Below are 17,915 nucleotides of genomic sequence, written 5' to 3'. Positions count from 1 at the left end.
TAAAAAAAGTAGATTCAATCCTTGGATATTTATCAGAAATTTTCATTCAAACTGATTTTGGTTTTTAAAATCAGTTTCGAAAGTTTGGTCAAATCGTCAATTTTGAGCTCAATTATCTCGGTTCCCACGAGAGATTTCAAAAATCTGTCAACAGATGAAATATTGGAGATATTATGATAAATAATTTATCAGTTGACACATTTTTGATATTTTTCACAGGAATAAGGATAATTAGGCTCCAAATTGACGGTTTCGGTGGGCTACTATGAAAACATTGTATTTCTATTTAGATTTGAATATCGAATAAAGATACTACATAATACAAAATTTTGCTACATTTAAAACTATTCACCATCATGAAAACACTTCAGAACTAGAGGTGAACAAGTTTTTCAGCGAAAGTGAGTCTCGAGTAGATTTTTGGATAATCTGGTGCTGATGAACAGTAGAATTTGAGGGGTCGACATAGAAAACAAAACGAATAATTCAAAAGAGAAGGGAATCGTATTTCTCTGCCAGCTTTCAATAGTTTAGTTTAAGAGTAACAAAAAGTGAAAGAATGATACGAAGCGATGCCTATGCAAAGGTGTCAAATGACCGAACGGCCGGCCTCCGACGTTTCTCCCAGACTCAAAAACATTGTGTGTTGTGAGAAAGGGAGGAGTTCCCCCAGATCGATTAGGACAAAAAACACGGGAGACACTTTATTTTCTTTCTTTTCTCGAATTTGGAGGTGTGGTTCGTGGTCGGAAGAGCAGTGCGCACTTGCTCCGGGGCGCGAGAGCAAACATACTGGACACTGCTTGAGCAGAGGAAGAAGAAAAAGAAGAAGAAGAGACAGACTGTGCAAGGATTATGATATAGAACGTAACAGAAAAACGAGCACCATTCGGGAAGAAGATGGTCGTTATAAGGTTGATGAAGAAGCAGGTAAAGGAAGTGGCCGGAAAGAGAGACAATAGACAGAGGAAGGAGGGGATAAGAGAAATAACAGGTGTGGGATAGTATGGAATTTGAAAAAGGATGAAGATGATGAGAGGGTATAATTAGACGGCACAGGTTGTAAAAGAAAGACTGTATGAACTGCATAAGGATTATTAGAAACAAATATCTTGAAGCATACCGTATAACCTGATAAATAGGCCCCCATACTGTCAGCTGAGAGACAATTTATTTCGGTTTCTATAAAAGATATCCACAATACACCGACTGATAAAATTTTTTTGATATTATGATACACCGTCTTTCAGTTTACAACTTTTTATATCTTTGATAAGATCCGAGATCAAATGGCTCAAAGTTCGAAGTTAGGGGCTCTTTTATTAAAGATTTTGCGGTAACCATGAGGCCCTGATCTAAAGCAATGGCCAGCTTGAACATTTAAAAGCTCCAAAAAGTACAAAAATCTAAAGAATATTTGCAAAGTCAAGGAAAAGCCATGGCAAGCGCTCATAACACTCCAATCTCTCTATTGATCCTTTTTCGAACATTTGCGCTCTCAAAAGTGTGTTAAGATAAAGCAAATAGAATCATGTTTTAGGGAGAGAAAATCAAGTCGAAAACATCTGAGAATTTGAAAACGGCTGGCGGTGTTGAAAAGTAAAAGTATGTTAACGATTCTTTGTCTTTCAGTTTGTAGCCCAAGCGAAACTAAACGATATAGGGTTTAACCTATTTAGTGATTATCGATAATAAAAGGAAATTAGTGAAATTTATTTAAAAATATCATTCACGATTAATGTAAGTTTGGAAATTGTGGGACAGAATGAAGTTTCTGAAAAAAGATACCGTAAAGCCTGTAATAGAAGGACTGCCCCACTGTCAAGTTTGATCTAATTTCTCTCCATTCCTATTCAAGATATCGAAAATGTGTTCACTGATAAAATGTTAAGCATAATTTCCTTAAATGTTGTCAGTTGACGTTTTTGATAACTCGTGTAGGAAGTGAGATAATTAAGCTCAAACTTAACAGTGTGGGGCCCCTCTAATACAGGTGTTACGGTAATTCTATAACTCAACTTTCTGAAATTTTCGGAGCGTTTCATTTGGAAAGCTGATTCTTCACAAATGAGGACTACAATTTTCGAGTGAGTTCAGTGAGTATGCTTCTTCAAAAATTCCATATTTTCAAAATTGTATCAGAAATTATGTTTTGTATGTTTTGCATATTGTTTTTTTTTCGTAAATTGTATATTTTCAAAATTGTACAATATCTATGAAATGTTAAAACTTGCCCTCAGTCTAATCAGACTATTTTTTTCAAATAGTCAGACATCACACCTTTATCCGATCTTTCCACCACTTCCTTCTTTTGTTGATTTACACCTTTTTTAGTTTCATTTTACGACTTCGCCCACCAGACCTTCCCCAATAACTATAAACTTCCCCTTTCCCCAATTTCTACATTCTTCAAATTCCGAACACTCACCGAAAACTGTTGATCTTTGTCTTCATTAGTTACTCTTGCCATACTGATATCACACATTTTCGTTGTACTTCGCCGTCGAAGAAGTGCTCCACGACGTCGGATTCGGGAAGACATCCCGTCTGATAAATGGGATGAATTGTGAGTGAGGAAGAAGAAAAAGAAGAAGATGGATAAGGAGAAGAAGACTGAAAAAGGAATTGAAAGAGACTAAACATGAATTATTGAAAAAGGGTTCGGAAGACCAAGTGGTACCAAGTTAGAAGCCATTATTTTGGAATGAGATGAGATGGACGGGCTGCAAAACGAGAAGACGTCAAAGGATGTAGATGGCAAAATGTCTTTTTGGATGTAGAACATTGTGTTATGATTTTAAAATTGCCGTGAAACCAGTAATAGAAGGGCACTCTTACTTTTCATTTTGAGCCAATTTATTTGGGTTCCGGTCAAAGATATGAAAAAGTTGTCAACTGATATATTGTTTATCATGATATCAAAAACATTTTATCAGTTGACACATTTTTGATATCTCTTATAAGGACTGAGATAATTGAGGTTAAAGTTGACGGTGGCCCTTCTGTTACAGTGTTCTTTAAACAATCAAAATTTTATCGTTTCTATTGTGAAAATGGGAAAAGGAAAAAGGAAAATGGATCAATTTTTCGAATGCAAAAAATCATATGCTACAAGACTTTAGGAGAAATGAAATTATAGGGTGCAAGACATAAACTTTAACATGAAGCCATAAACATTTTCATACTGAAAATTCCAAATAATAAATTTTTGATGGCATAGTCCAGATACAGTAGTCTTGCAACATCAGTCTTATTCAGGCCCAGAATGAGAAACTAACAAAAATTTTGAAAAAGAATATAGATGAGAATCATGGCAAAATACATGGGAACGGTATGTAAATTCCCATACCAACCGCCTTCGTGGCAAAAGCGGAATCGATGTCATATGAGATGATAATGAAGAGAATGTTCACATAGCCATTCTCATATACTTATTTCGAGAAGCCTTTTAACAAAGAGAGAAAACGAACGAACGAACGAAGAAATAGCCGCTGGGGGCGATTTAATTAGACTCTGCCCTTCTCTCTTTTTCTCTAGTCGCCTGGTTTTATCTGTTCTGTAAGAGGAAATGAAAGTGGAAAATAGGCGACGTTTCGGGGCTCTTTTCCGGAAGAATAAGACGATGCGGAATGAAGCGGATAAAATGAAAGAAGACGAGTTACAACCCGTTGTTTTGATGCAAAACGACTAGAAGGACCACTGGACGCAGCGGCCACTCGTATCATGTTTCAATATGGGAGAGCATATTACGAGCTGCCAATGCGACGACACATGTGGTTTATGATGATGATGATATGTTCTTTGGAAAGAGAGAGTGACCATCTGATTCTTTGATTTTGTTCCGATTTGTTTTGAAATGACATTTTGGTGAAAAGGTGTGAAGTTCTAGGAAGTCGATTGTACTGAAAGTTTTTGATATAGTTTAATGATGATCTGTCTCAAGGTTACTGTCTGTCTCAAGATTACTGTAACTTTGATATTGAAAACATTAAGATGCTTGAGAACAGTTAGGTTATCATGATTTTTAGAAAAACTTAGTCTGAAATGGTCTACGATAACATACCGTAAACACTCAAATAGAATTCCCCCCCCCCCCCCCAAACCGTCCACTTTGAGCCCAATATATCTTATATCCTGCAAAAGGTATCAAAAAGTAGTAAACTGATGAACTATTTTTGATATTATGATAAATAATTTATCAGTTAGAACTTTTTTATATCTTTTACAGGAACCGAGATATTTGGGCTCAAAGTTGACGGTCCTTTTAAATTATTGCGGTAGTTTGATAATGAATGAAAATTGTGATTTTTTGAAATTCCTCGCATTCCCACGAGATTACTGTAATTTTGAAAATAAATATAATTTTAAAAAACAATTCTTTGCTTTGAATACGGAAACTTTAACATGATTTTCAGCCGAATTCAGTTGAAAATTGGTCTAGTACATCTTCCAATTTGAATTATTTGAAAAATAGCTATAGCTTTCTCAGAGTTTCACTAAATCAATATTTTTGAATAGTTTTCTTATAATTATTCTGAAATTCAAGTTTCATACGATTTCGAACACTCCAACTGTGATAAATTGTCTTGATTGAGTCTTTAGCAATTTCCTAAAAATTAATGAAGGATACATTTTATATGAAAGGAGTTCCACTCTTCCCTATCTCTTTTTTGCTAATTAGATATCCCCGGGCCCTAGAAAATTAAAATATGAAGAAGAATCGGAATCCAATTTATTTTCTTTCCTCTATACAGGCTTTTTTAGCTTATATGCCATATCTTCTTGACCTAGAATATTTCTCTTTTATCTTGGCCAAAGATATTCAAAATCATTTATTCCATCTATACCATATCCAATTGATTGAACACACCTCGTTTTTGTTATTAACGAGAATCGGTTCAACCTATCGGAATCGCATAGGGATTATAATGTTGTTCGATGCGAAACTATGCGTATTCCTCAATTCTATCCCTACTATTTTAACTGTTTCATTTCAGATTCGTATTACGGCTTCTCCTCCAAATGACTTAAAAACAAGAAGAAGAAAATACCAGGACAGCAATGACAATCTGGTGAGCTTTATTAAATTTGGATGAATATATTCTTGGTTGATCTGTAGTTCTTTTTTTGTTTCTGTATTCTAATATCTCTTCGTTTGTATTCTCACTATGTTCTATTCTAATTCAAAAAAAACCAAATTTCTTCTCTAGCAACAGGAACATTTCCTAGTTCTTTGACCCACTTCGCAGTTATTCAAAACTGACCGGTACTTATATTCAATGTTTCCCATCTCACATTCATTGTTTCTTGAAGAAGCGACTTTCGAAATTTCTCGGTCAATGCATTTGAATAGGCGGAACATTGTTAGCATTTCAATGGGTCCTTTTTTTGGAGCCACAATTGTCTGCGCTAATTTTATGCGAGCTTCAAAAAACATCTGGCTGATTGTCTTTAAATAAGAAGGTCCTTGTTTTCTTTTTCTCTATTCTTTTTTATCGAACATTCCAGAATTTTAGTCATGTGCGCCACTGAATATTTCATAACCCAATTTATGGCTCGAAATTCTCGACATTCAGTTGCGCGTCAGTTTCAGTGCTTGCGTACGATGCACACAACTTTCCGCCGAATTTCTTTCCACCAACATCCAAGAAACGCAAGGAAATTGTTCATTTCCGACTCGAGAGTCCTCCGAATCTCTCTCACTCATGCTGTAAGATTTTCTGGTCACTTTTACTCTCTTCAACCATTTTTCGTTCAAAAAACTCTTTTCGTGTATGAGAAAATTCAATTGGCAAAGATTTTTATCTCGTTTCTGGTTTTGTATGATACCACCTCACTGTTCGTTTTCCTGCTTTTTTTTCCGTTGTTACACTGTCACATTCAGACCAGAAATATTCGAAATTTTCAAAATTCGTAAATCTAGAATATATCCTTTCGGAGGTTTTTTCAGCGTCTGTATATTTTTAGCTTCCTCTGTATTATCGAAATTCGATCCCTCACTTTTCCCAGATTTCTTTGTAAAGATTTTTTCGAAAATGAGCTACGAGAGTGTAGCAGTAGTGAAACGGAAGCGCCATTTAATTGAATCAGCGAGAAAAGAAAAGCCCCATGGAGGAGTAAATGGGGAAGAAGTCTTCATTTATTGTTTCTTTTCTCTTTCTTCGTCTTCTTTTTCTTATTCTTATTTTCTCCCCGACCTACTCAAATTCAAGTCTATCGCTCTGAAATCATGTGACAAAATTTTTCAGTTAACGTTTTTTTTCCAATTCGTCAACTTCTGTCACTCCAATGTCTCTTCTTCATAGTCGTTAAATTGCAAGTAAATCGGTGGGCATATTCGTTCCGCTTCTTTCATTCTCATTCTCTCATGCCTCCAGTGTCTCTCTTCGATGTTCCTCACATTCCGCAAGGTCCACTAGAGTAACATGAGCTGAATTGCTGGGGCAGTCCGTGGTCCTCTTCCCAACGCTCTCTTTTCTCAACTATTACACATGACTATCGTCATCATTCCGGGTTTTTTTTCATAACAATCGGAATACCTTCACCTATTTACTAGTTTTCCCCCAATACTGTCATGTCTCCATTTACTTTCTCATCGCAATCGATTCAAATCTGAGAGGAGCGTACAGTTCTGGGGAGACGCGCGTGTGGCGACGAGTGCTCGTCTGCTTCTCTGCGTCTCCCCGATCGCCGTGCTCTCTCGATATTGCGCTTCCGGTGGGAAAGGCGAGGAAAAGGGGCAAAAAGCGCTGTGAGGCAGCATCAAGTTGGGTTCAAACGAGAGCATTCCTGAACCTTTCTTCCTGTCTGGCCTGTCAAGTGTTTAGACCTTGCTCGTTTTCTTCATTTTATCCTTTGCTTCTTCCTGATTCGAAATTTCGATTTTATCAGTTGCTTGACATCTTTTTATTGTTTGTTTACCAATTGATCATCTTTCTCTTCGATTTCTCTCTTCCACCTCTATACAGTTGTTATTCTTTTTTAGCTGTTTGCACCCAGTCCATAGATTCTATTGTTTTTTATTACTCACTACTAGTTCTTCACACTGTAACTGCTTGCAATCGGTTCCCAAGACTTCGAACGAGATTATAAAATAGTTTTTTCGCTGAACCCATTTCGGAAACTTTTTGGCATGAATGTCCCAAGAGACTTCTTGAACACGAATAGAGATAAGTGTAGAGAGATTTCCCATCCATTCCCTTCGCTTACAACTTGGTCTTCCTTCCAAGAAAAGTTAGCGAGAAAAAGTTAACGTAGCGTATATAGCAAAAAGCTTTGAAATGAGTGATGGTCCACTACTCTCACTGGCTTGGTTTTCATTGCCGGAAATATACAAATTCTGGTGCAGAATGCTCTCTTCTCGAGTGACTGACGAGTGTCTGTGTTTGCTTCTTCTTCTTCTTCAGCAGTTGGCCCCTTCCAATGCTGTCTTCCGACTGATTCATGCATATGATTGTGCTTTTTTTCTTCTAACTAGTACTAGAAAGTAGTATTTCTTTGATCGCTTTATTCTCAAAGTCATCATCTTCTTCATGTCCTGCACCTGTCTTCTTTTTTTTCTCATTCCTTCCGTCCTTGAGAGGCTCTCAAGTTATCCAACCAGTCCTTCGTTTTCGGCAGTAAGCAGTAATCCTCTTCTGGTACAGCTGATCGTTGCATTCAAATGTCTCATTTCCCTCTTCTCTCGCTTCTTCCCATTTTGCTTCGTTCAGCTACAGGATGGCATAAACATAATTAGCCATCTCTCTCTCTCTTTTCTCTCTGTTGGCAGAAGATGTCGTCTCAGATATAATCCTGCCAATGCCTTTTCCGTCTACTTTCGCACTCATCCACTTCTCAATGCGTTTCATATCTGGAACATTCTTAAATTCCCAGTCGGCATTCCCGACCAACTTTTGGTGACTAACCACTATTTTACGTTCCTGACGCATAACGTTTCGTTGCGAAAAGAAGGGAAAAAGTCTAATATTGCGAAAGCATTCAGTTGATCAACTGATTTCATTTTTCACTCGATTCAAAACGTTATTCATTCCCCATCTGATCATGTTTCCGATAGTTTTAAAGTATACCGTTCGCCTCTTTATGTTTCCTCAGCTTGTTACCCCCCGCACACTTTCCAGTTGCGTGGTGCTCTTTCCGTAACCCTGGCTCCCCTATCCGCATTGTGCAATTCGGTGCTCTTGCAGAAGTAGAGGCATCAGCAACACTGCTGCTGCCATCCTTTTCCCTTCCGATTCGCCCTGTACACGGAGAAAACGTGAAGCTTTTGTAAATATTTGCGCCCTTTCCGTGAGATCCGAGAGACTGCGCCGACCTTGAAGGAAGAAGCTGAAGAGAAAGAGAAAACCAGCGAGATGGGGAGGCAAGCGCGGAAATCTCTTTCTACCGCGCGGACGTGTTTGCCATACTGCCTGGCTTGCACGTGAGACTGGAATTTCTTTCGATAGGTTCTGAGAGAAGGCAAACTTTGTGAAGAAAGAGATGAGTATTAGTGTTCACAGACAGTTGAGGGTGTGTACATTCAAAATGACATTTGTAGTTGGGAATGGAAAAGAGAAGGCGGAGTCAATTGCCCTCTGGGTGTCAAGGAGGTTAGAGCACACGACCTGGCTTTTCCTGCCCAGAAACGTACAGAGCAGTTAATTTCCGGCAGGTTTCCCATTTAGAATCTAATGACAGCCTTCTCAATTAAAATTCAGATGACATTTCTTAAAATTAACACCGTTTTTTTTTCGATTTCGAATGATATAAAATCATATGATTGATATTTTTAAATGTAAAGTGTGACCTTTGGTTTTCGACTGTCAGCCAGTTTTGACTGACTTACTCGCATTCTTCTATTCGAATTTCAAATGCGACGACGACGGCAAAAAGTCGCCTAGCCGCCCACCTGGATTCACATAATTTATGACCCCACTTTCCTAAAGTATTTCTCATCCATCTTTCTTTCAGTAAAAAGAGATTCATTTCATTCCGGGTAATTCTTCCTGACATTCGTTCGTTTAAAATAACTGTCTACTCTGTTTATTATGGTTGTCAAACGTTTCGAGTGAATGTGAGATGATGTCTACTGCGAGTGCCCCATTCTTCTCTCTTCCGATGTGCGTGTATCTACTACCCAAAACGACAACTCACATAATAATCGTTCTTTTTTCTTGAGCCCACATTCTTGATCGTTGACCTTGTTTAGTCGACTTTCTTCCGTTGAGAAGCAGTAAAAATAGATTTTCTTCAAAACGTCATCGGCAACATTTTTGAAAAAGAAGATTTAATAACTGAAAATTATGTTAGAATAAGAGGAATGAATGAGGTGCCGTGCCGACAACAAATTATTCATAGTAGAAGCAGAAAAGAGACTCATTTTTTTTTCTTTGTTTGTGCTTATTTTCTGGAGAGCACTCATCGTCCCCTTCATCCTTTTTCTGCTTTTTCTATAGTCCCCATTTCAGTTGTTTGACTCGTTGGAACGTAACTGCAACTGAAACATTTTAGACTTTCCTTTTTTTTCGATAAGTTTAATTTTGCAAGATAAAGTGCAATAAATCTTATTTGTTTACTCTTGTCACTTATAGCTCTAAATTTGGTGGCTTCCCTTCTTGCTCTCGCTTCACCGATTCGCTTCCCTACATTATCTTGTTCCAGCTGAAGTTGACTGGAATCGCTTCCTTGCTATTTTTTGTTTTCACTGCCAATTTCGGGATAATCCTCTCACGATGACGTTCTCACTGGCTTAAACATGCTTCTCATCCTCACATATTTTTTTTCTGCCTCTCTTCCCCCTATCATCATTTTCTTCCAATATATTTTGAAAAATCGTTCCTCTATTTTCAGCACTGACTTGTTATACTCGGCATTCGGTTGCCTCTACTCGCCCACTAGCACAATGGAAGCGATGGGAACCGCTAAAAGAAAAACAGTTGTCCGGCTCAATGTCTATGATATGTACTGGCTCAATGACTACGCATCCAACATCGGCGTCGGCATTTTCCATTCGGGTATCGAGATTTTTGGAGTTGGTAAGTCGTATAACTGTACTTCACTATTGCAAATTCTTCATTCAGAATACGCATATGGAGGTCACCCGTATCAATTTTCTGGAGTCTTTGAGAACTCGCCACAAGACGCCGAAGAGCTCGGAGAAACATTCAAATTCAAAGAGTCGATTGTCGTCGGAGAGACAGAACATAGCACAACAGATGTTCGTAGATTGATCAAAGCACTCGGAGAGGACTTCCGTGGAGATCGGTACCATCTGATATCTCGAAACTGCAATCACTTCAGCGCAGTTCTGGCTCGTGCTCTGACCGGAAAAGAGATTCCAGGATGGATTAATCGTTTGGCTAACTTGAGCGGAAGTATTCCTTTCCTTGAGAAATGCATTCCACAAGAATGGCTCACCCCAATTGTACTTCAAGCATCGGTTGATGAAAAGAAAAGAGGATCTGTGGATTCTGCAGAAGAAGCAACAGAGAAGCTTGTAGTTCGATCGCTGAACGGTACTGGCGAGAGCTTGAAAAACAACAAATCAAAACAATGAGTGTTTTCAGACTCTCGCACAACTATCATTGATAACCGTACCGCAAACGGAAGCATTATGATGTCAGCTACCTCATCGAACTCGGATCGTATCTGTATGTCTCCATCCTCTTCTTCTTCTTCTGCTTCCTCCTGTGATACTCTCGATTATGACGATCTGATTGTTCAAACTCCTTCATCATACTCAAATGAAAAGAAATCGCGCAGCAACTCTCCACCGATCTTCCGCTTCTGGAATACTATCAAAGCAACTATTAATGGAACACAACAAACGGCTCCTACTGGAACTGCGACTGTGATTCCTGCCTCAGCTGCTTCCAACATCGGCAGAGCTAGTACCACTAACGGGGCTACAAGTAACGGACTCGCAAAGCCAACGTATTCTGAATGCTAGAAAAGGTATGTTTTTCAATTTTTTGCTACTTATCTTTGAGATTTTTCAGGTTCATCGTCGAGGAGTCGTCCTTTCATTGAAACTTTGCTGAAACCGTCATCCTCGTCGCATCTTCTATCATTCTACCTTATCTACCGTCAGATTACTTCCCCCTACCTTCAAATTTCCTCCCAATTTGCGTTTAAATTTCTTCATTCGAGGTATCAAAAATCAGTGTATAAAATGTTCATTCATTGCTCTTTTCTCTCCCCCCTTCCATCCTCCAACTCAAATGGTTTTCTTGTGTAACATCGGATAGTGTTTTTGGCGTTTTCTTGCCTCTTCTTTCGTAAAACGGCTTCATCTTATATATTAGAGGCGTTTTTTTCCGTTCCGCATTGTCACTGTATGTGTATTTATGAACCATCTTCCCCTTTTTTCCTGTTTTCTTCTCTGCCTTTGAAACCAACCCGCTCATCACTCCCTTCATCATTTTTGTCTGCCTTAATTTCCCCCAAAATGCATTTTCAGTCAATTCTTCTTTCTTTTCAAGAAGTTGATTTTCAGACTCATTCTTATGTTCCGAATTCTTGTCCCTATTTATGTATCTATTTTCGAACGTATCAAAGAATGTGATAATTCCTACAGATCATGAGTTCAACTATCACTCGGAACTGGTTACCTAACCCATGGGACAGTCAGGAAGACATCAGGAAAAAAAAATTTCAAATCAAAATACAAAAAAATCAACAAATATCATATTTTTAATGACAAGTCGGAACACATAAATCCCTCAATTGCTCATCCTTGTCTCGAACGTCACGACTTCGGAATAATGGCTGAAATTTGAAAAAAAAATTAACTAAATTTCGATACAGAAGAATCGAACCATCTGGAACATCTTCAATATTGTAATGCTCATCCTTCTTTTCCATTTTTTCCAAAATTTGCTCACACGCCACAGCCAAAACGATGTATTGTTCGACGAGTTGCTTCATCTCCTTCTTCAACTTCTCACTTGCGAACTTCGATGCCTGAAATATAATCAAAATCTGAACAGTGTAGAAGTTGCCGGTGTGGTGTAGGGGATGTGGTGTGGCGGCTTGCGCACAAAGTCAGGGGTTCACAGTTCCTGGGCAATGATGCGCATAAAGGACCCGATCCATATGCGATCCTCTAGAAGTCCGTTTGACACATATCGCGAACAACGAGCTGCGATGAGTCTCATATGTGTGCGATGCGGGAGAGGCTGAATCGAGTGTTCCGAATGCGCGCGTATCCTAGATGGATTCTAGGTGGGTGGGCGATGTGTGCGATATGGGTCTGATACGGTAGGCCGACAACAACACTCCGAAATCCCGGATGCGCGCATTGTTTACCGTAAATCCACACCAGCAACTTTGTCAATTTTTCGTCAATTCGAGCCTACATTTCTGGTTTTTCGATTATTCCTTCGATGTTTTTTGTGAAAAAGAGTTATGGCAGAATAAAAAATCGCTGAATTCTTGCAGAAACATGTCTTTCACTCGTTAATTGCGAAGTTTTTCGCCAAAATAGGTGATATTGAGATTTTTTGATTTCACTTTGTAATTATTGTAAAAATCGTATTTTCAGGTGGAGTAAAAGGTAAGTTGGTAAGTATGCAATAATTACAAAGTGTAAATTATAAAAATTTTCAATTTTTCATGCAATTTCAAAAAAGTGAAAGTGAGACATATTTTTTGAAATGAAAGCAAAACAATTTTTAGCGATTTTTTCCCATTTTCTTCTGTTTTTGATTGTATTTTTAAAATATGAATTTGCATATCAAATTTAAATAGAAACTGCCATATATCTTTTTCAAAACAAAAACATTGAGTTTCGAAAAATCAGTAATATGTCGTTCAATATATAAAAGAATATGGAATAATAAAGGAAAAGTACGAAATCGGAAGACCTGAACAAAATCGCATCACAATAGAACTTAACTGATACTTCTAGGAACCCCCAACCAACGTTTTAGTTCATTTCATCGAGTGCCAGCAAGCCAGGCGAGGAGATGCTTTGCGGCGGCGGTGTGCCCCATATGCCCCGTATATGCCCCATACCGGCGCCCTTTCCCTGTACCCAATTCATCGGCGCGTCCTCCGTCGCCCATCCATTATGCGTATGCGCGCCCAGGACCTGTGTTCGTTCCCTCTTGTGGTTTCCCACTTTTTCATGCCTCTACCTTGTTCAATGTATGAATCGCTGGAATCAATTGCATATGGAGATGAGTTACATTCTGTCTCAACTCGTAAGTTCCGAACAGTCTTCCAATTTTGTTCGTCCATTCAGCAACCTTCTCTTTGTCGACTTTGACGGAACCTGAAAAATTACTCGTCCCAAGGGCGTGGCTCTTTTGTAAAAGGAATGAGTAAAATAGTATAGTCATTTGATGACTCAATTAGATCCAGAAGAACCGATTCGTCGTCTCAAATTGACTCCTACACACCCCATTACCCTTCCCACTTACCCCCAATGTACTGAATCGGTTTCTTTTGAGCCACTGGACCAAGTGGTGGAAGTGATAGGCTTTCGGCAGAAGAAGACGAACAATCCGAACGAAGAGATGAATTAGACATTCTGAAAGGAAATGACTATTCTTTTTTTTGGGTGGAGTCAGGAGGAAGAAGAAGGAAATGGAATCATTGGTGCACCAGGATAGAGCTCCCAGTTTTCATTTATTAATTTTCGTTTTCTTCTTTGAGATGTTTTTATTCTTCGAGGGTTTTTTTCTGAGCTAGAGCCTTGTTATAATTCTGGTTTAGATATAAACAAATCATGAATAGTGATAGGGTAAAGGCTTTATAATGAATCTAGGTACAAAATGCCCACAAATTTTATGACGAAAAATTTATTGAAGAACGTTTAGGAAAATACAGTAAGATTTGTTAAAAGTTACAGTAAGGTTATCAGACACAGTTAGAAAAAAGCTACAGAAAGATAAACAAAAAACTAAAGTAAGATAAGATGATTCTGATATTCTGAAACTTTTAGATTCTGCAATTCTGAAATTTTGAGAGAATCATAAAATTTCAGAACCTCAGAATTCTAAAATCTCAGAATCTGAAAATTTTGGAAATCTCAGAATCTCAGGATTTCAGAATCTCCAAATCTTCAAATCTCAAAATCTCAGAATCTCAGAATCTCAGAATCTCAGAATCTCAGAATCTCAGAATCTCCGAATCTCCGAATCTCAGAGTCTCCGAATCTCCGAATCTCAGAATCTTAGGATCTCAGAATCTTTAAATCTTAGAATTTTAAAACCTCAGATTCTCAGAATCTCTAAATTTGAGAATCTCGGAATTCCAGAATCTCAGAATCTCAGAATTTTAGAATCTCAGAATCTCAGGATTTCAGAATCTCCAAATCTTCAAATCTCAAAATCTCAGAATCTCAGAATCTCAGAATCTCAGAATCTCCGAATCTCCGAATCTCAGAGTCTCCGAATCTCCGAATCTCAGAATCTTAGGATCTCAGAATCTTTAAATCTTAGAATTTTAAAACCTCAGATTCTCAGAATCTCTAAATTTGAGAATCTCGGAATTCCAGAATCTCAGAATCTCAGAATTTTAGAATCTCAGAATCTCAGGATTTCAGAATCTCCAAATCTTCAAATCTCAAAATCTCAGAATCTCAGAATCTCAGAATCTCAGAATCTCCGAATCTCCGAATCTCAGAGTCTCCGAATCTCCGAATCTCAGAATCTTAGGATCTCAGAATCTTTAAATCTTAGAATTTTAAAACCTCAGATTCTCAGAATCTCTAAATTTGAGAATCTCGGAATTCCAGAATCTCAGAATCTCAAAATTTTAGAATCTCAGAATCTCAGGATTTCAGAATCTCCAAATCTTCAAATCTCAAAATCTCAGAATCTCAGAATCTCAGAATCTCCGAATCTCCGAATCTCCGAATCTCAGAGTCTCCGAATCTCCGAATCTCAGAATCTTTAAATCTTAGAATTTAAAAACCTCAGATTCTCAGAATCTCTAAATTTGAGAATCTCGGAATTCCAGAATCTCAGAATCTCAGAATTTTAGAATCTCAGAATCTCAGAATCTCAAAATCTCAGAATCTCAGAATCTTAGAATATTAGAATCTTAGGATTCCAGAATCTCAGAATCCCAGAATCTTAAAATATCAAAATCTCAAAATCTCAGAAAATCAGTTTCTCAGAATTTGAAATCTCAGAATCTTAAAAATACAGTAATCCGTCAAAAGTACAGCAACGCATTCATATTTTCTCCTCACTAATTTCCCTGTCCCTCACCCAAAGTAGATTTTCGTTCTCGTATAAACGAAGAGGTTTTTGCAAGTATCAAGGATATTGAAATATGAAATTCCTTCTTTTTCTTCTTCTCCTCAAAACGTGTCGTTCCCTTCTTCCGTCTGAATAAATTCATCTAAAATTCTGGAACTTCACGTTCGCTTTCTTTTTTCTTTTTCTTTGAATTTTTAAGTGAAAAATGGATATCGGTCATGAAAAAGATGTATAAAAAGATGACGAAAAGGGAAAAGGAGCTGTTTGAATTTTCCACTTTCTTGTAGAATTTTTATTTCCGACGAAAAATGAGAGTCATATTGAGCTCCTTTTAATGCACTTCAACGGACATTCCATATATTGCATATTTCAGCGTCATAAAAAAGAAGAAAGAGAGAGAGAGAGGGAGAGAGAGAGAATTGGAAAAGACTACAAAATAAACTTCCTTGAGTTTTGTTTTTAGAATCAACTAAAAAGAAATAAACAAATAAATGAAGGTTTAAAACTGAATTAGATAATCAAGCCTATCGACAGATTTCGGCAAAACATACCATAACCTGCAATAGAAGGGCCCACTAACTTTGGCCCAATTAATATCGGCTTCTATCAGAGATACAAAAAAGTTGCCAACTGATAATTTTTTTGTTATCTTATGATATCAGAAATGTTTTATTAGTTGACACATTATGAATATCTTTTCTTATAGGAGTCGAGATAATTGAGCTCAAACTTTACACTGCGGAGGCTCTGCTATTACAGGTTTTACTTTTTTAAAATACCGACGGTGTTCTTGAGGTAAACCAAAAATTGAAGTTAACAGACGGGAATTTAAAGTTTTAGTCCCTTTTTAGTCGATTACGTTCAGAAGGCGAAGCCTTAGCAATTTCGAACTACCCTTTATTTTTGTAGTACCATATTCCATCTAATAGAAGCCTCCCAACATTGAACACAATTATCTCGATTCCTGTAAAAGGTATCAAAAATCGGTAAACTGATAAATTATTTATCATAATATTACCAATATTTCATATGTTTACAATTTTTTGATATCTATCACAGAAATCGAGATAATTGAGCTCAAAGTTGACTATTTCGGTGGGCTCCTTGTAGACGAATTACGGTAGTTACTGTACAAGCTCTCTAGCTTACATGTTGGTTTCAAATAAAACAATCAATTCCAGTCCTCTTCTTCTTTATTCTCATTCATCAGTCTTTCGCCTCTCTATCCTTCTTCCTTCCTATTCCTGAATCAAAAATCAACGCATCCACATGTTGCTCCCGTATTTCTTTTTTTTCCTCTCCTCCTGCCCTCAATAAATCTGGCCCGTTTAAAATCAACCCGTTAATCTATGCAAATGACCTATCCTCCCGTTTTCTTTCTTTTCTTCTTCTCCTTTCCCCAATTATCTTTTTGTTTTATCCTTCTCCTTCTTCGGCCCCAAAAGCAACATCTACAGAAACAAATCTACACCAAATCGAGGGCTCATTTTCCTTTATTTCCTTTTTTCATGTATCGCTGTTCTTTTTTTGCCGTTAAGTGCATTTGGTGGCCAAGGAAATGGGCACAAGCCTTCCCTAATCGCATTTTGAGCTTTCCGGAAATGAAATGAGCCTAAATGAAAAAAAATGAAGATGATGTTCTTTATCAGAAACGGAACTACATATTCAGTTTGTTCAACTTCATGGAAATTTGAAATCTTGAATGATAGACCTCAATTTTAAAACATGTACTTCTTTTTACCGTCAAACCAAGTTTGGGCTCAATTATCTCGGTTTGTGTAAGAGATATAAAAATGTGACAACTGACAAAACACTTCTGATACTATGATAACCTATGATAGTATAATTTTTGCACACCTAATATACCTTTCTAAACTTTTTGTCGTTTTTTTGTCGATTTTATGTTATTTCTCAGTTGAAATCCAGTCAATAAAATTTTCCCGTAAAATTGATGTCCCTCTAATAGAAGTGCTCTCCTCAGCGGCGCCGCAAAAAATGAATGTGCCCCCTCTAATTGAAAGGCCCCCTCAGAGACCCCCACGAAAAAAGAAGGGATCCTTGTCAAATTTGAGGTCAATTATCTCCGTCGTTATCAACAAAAAGAGAGTTATCAACAAAAAAAGTGTCAACAAATAAAATATTATGATAAACAATTTATCCGTTGACAATTTTTTTCCATATCTTTTAGATGAACCGAGATGAATTGGGTCAAAGTTAAAAGTTAGGGGGCTCTTCTATTACAGGTATTACAATTTTTTTCTTTTCTGCTACCAAACTTTGCCGTTCTAGATCCCTCGAATTCCCCTTTCGTTCCTATTCTTTCTCCCCCACTTATTTTCGCCTATTCTAATTGAATGAGTTTTGCAGATTGCCCGAGGCATTCAGTCTGTCATCACGAGAATCTGAAATCGTCAACGTCTTCTTCTTTTTCTTCTACTTCATCACCATCCTTCGTCGTCGTCATTGATCATCGTATCTGAAAATGGCGACGATGGAGGCGATTCTGACGAATATCAGTCTACAAGAGGTAAGAAAATGGGGATCACTTGAAAAACTCATCTCTTCAATATATGTTGAACCTATTCTTCTCAACATCTCCTTCTTTGTTTTGTCTCATCATTTGACGTGGTACGGGGGTGGGAGAAGGAAACGAGGAAGGAAAACGAAGAAAAAAGGTTTTTGTTCTATTTCAGAATACAGACATTTTGGTTCAATTTCCATTCG

The 17,915-nt window shown here is 37.6% G+C and overlaps 4 protein-coding genes across 4 annotated transcripts in view; 2 read left to right on the top strand and 2 right to left on the bottom strand.

The window, feature by feature from the left end:
* Window positions 1-9,832: 9,832 nt before the first annotated feature.
* On the top strand, window positions 9,833-10,930 carry CBG19435 (the record flags this gene model as incomplete). Its single annotated transcript, XM_002637633.1, has 3 exons — window positions 9,833-10,016; window positions 10,062-10,496; window positions 10,548-10,930. Coding segments are annotated over 3 exons (1,002 nt in total), but the record flags the coding sequence as incomplete, so codon positions are not given.
* Window positions 10,931-11,728: 798 nt separating this feature from the next.
* Window positions 11,729-13,512, bottom strand: CBG19434 (the record flags this gene model as incomplete). Its single annotated transcript, XM_002637632.1, has 4 exons — window positions 11,729-11,748; window positions 11,799-11,943; window positions 13,119-13,255; window positions 13,404-13,512. The coding sequence occupies 4 exons, from the start codon at window positions 13,510-13,512 to the stop codon at window positions 11,729-11,731; spliced, it is 411 nt and encodes a 136-aa protein (XP_002637678.1).
* A 228-nt stretch (window positions 13,513-13,740) lies between these two features.
* CBG19433 lies at window positions 13,741-14,883 on the top strand (the record flags this gene model as incomplete). Its single annotated transcript, XM_002637631.1, has 2 exons — window positions 13,741-13,750; window positions 13,970-14,883. The coding sequence occupies 2 exons, from the start codon at window positions 13,741-13,743 to the stop codon at window positions 14,881-14,883; spliced, it is 924 nt and encodes a 307-aa protein (XP_002637677.1).
* The window catches only part of CBG19432, a gene marked incomplete at both ends in the record, with an annotated part of 6,295 nt that continues 2,164 nt past the window's right edge, over window positions 13,785-17,915 (bottom strand). The window contains one exon of the mRNA XM_002637630.1: window positions 13,785-13,930. Within this exon, the coding sequence (XP_002637676.1) occupies window positions 13,785-13,930 (146 nt within the window). The remainder of the gene's footprint in view (window positions 13,931-17,915) is intronic.

The sequence above is a fragment of the Caenorhabditis briggsae genome, assembly GCF_000004555.2.
Source record: "Caenorhabditis briggsae complete genome, chrV, whole genome shotgun sequence".
Lineage (NCBI taxonomy): Eukaryota > Metazoa > Nematoda > Chromadorea > Rhabditida > Rhabditidae > Caenorhabditis > Caenorhabditis briggsae.
This window is presented reverse-complemented; position numbering and strand designations above follow the sequence as displayed.